The sequence below is a fragment of the Lottia gigantea genome (genome assembly GCF_000327385.1).
Source record: "Lottia gigantea unplaced genomic scaffold LOTGIsca_9447, whole genome shotgun sequence".
Classification (NCBI taxonomy): Eukaryota; Metazoa; Mollusca; class Gastropoda; family Lottiidae; genus Lottia; species Lottia gigantea.
In genome coordinates, this window is record NW_008711077.1 from 237 (window position 1) to 1,438 (window position 1,202).

The 1,202-nt window shown below is 37.5% G+C and overlaps 1 protein-coding gene across 1 annotated transcript; it reads right to left on the reverse strand.

The window, feature by feature from the left end:
* Positions 1 to 466: 466 nt before the first annotated feature.
* On the reverse strand, positions 467 to 1,000 carry LOTGIDRAFT_148500 (hypothetical protein; the record flags this gene model as incomplete). Its single annotated transcript, XM_009068838.1, has 1 exon — positions 467 to 1,000. A coding segment is annotated over one exon (534 nt), but the record flags the coding sequence as incomplete, so codon positions are not given.
* Positions 1,001 to 1,202: the final 202 nt, after the last annotated feature.

The following is a 1,202-nucleotide window of genomic DNA, read 5'->3' on the forward strand; positions in this document are numbered from 1 at the left end:
TAGTTCGAGTGAAGGTTTACAAGAAGAAAGTAGTCAGAGTGAAGGTTTACAAGAAGAAAGTAGTCAGAGTGAAGATTTACAAGGAGAAAGTAGTTCGAGTGATGGTTTACAAGAAGAAAGTAGTTCGAGTGAAGGTTTACAAGGAGAAAGTAGTTTGAGTGAAGGTTTACAAGAAGAAAGTAGTCAGAGTGAAGGTTTACAAGGAGAAAGTAGTTCGAGTGATGGTTTACAAGAAGAAAGTAGTCAGAGTGAAGGTTTACAAGAAGAAAGTAGTTCGAGTGATGGTTTACAAGGAGAAAGTAGTCAGAGTGAAGGTTTACAAGAAGAAAGTAGTCAGAGTGAAGGTTTACAAGAAGAAAGTAGTTCGAGTGAAGGTTTACAAGAAGAAAGTAGTTCGAGTGAAGGTTTACAAGGAGAAAGTAGTTTGAGTGAAGGTTTACAAGAAGAAAGTAGTCAGAGTGAAGGTTTACAAGGAGAAAGTAGTTCGAGTGATGGTTACAAGAAGAAAGTAGTCAGAGTGAAGGTTTACAAGAAGAAAGTAGTTCGAGTGATGGTTTACAAGGAGAAAGTAGTCAGAGTGAAGGTTTACAAGAAGAAAGTAGTTCGAGTGAAGGTTTACTAGAAGAAAGTAGTTCGAGTGAAGGTTTACTAGAAGAAAGTAGTCAGAGTGAAGGTTTACAAGAAGAAAGTAGTTCGAGTGATGGTTTACAAGGAGAAAGTAGTTCGAGTGATGGTTTACAAGGAGAAAGTAGTTCGAGTGATGGTTTACAAGGAGAAAGTAGTCAGAGTGAAGGTTTACAAGAAGAAAGTAGTTCGAGTGAAGGTTTACAAGAAGAAAGTAGTTCGAGTGAAGGTTTACAAGGAGAAAGTAGTTCGAGTGATGGTTTACAAGAAGAAAGTAGTCAGAGTGAAGGTTTACAAGAAGAAAGTAGTTCGAGTGATGGTTTACAAGGAGAAAGTAGTCAGAGTGAAGGTTTACAAGAAGAAAGTAGTTCGAGTGAAGGTTTACAAGAAGAAAGTAGTTCGAGTGAAGGTTTACTAGAAGAAAGTAGTCAGAGTGAAGGTTTACAAGAAGAAAGTAGTTCGAGTGAAGGTTTACAAGGACAAAGTAGTTCGAGTGAAGGTTTACAAGAAGAAAGTAGTTCGAGTGAAGGTTTACTAGAAGAAAGTAGTTCGAGTGAAGGTTACAAGAAGAAAGTAGT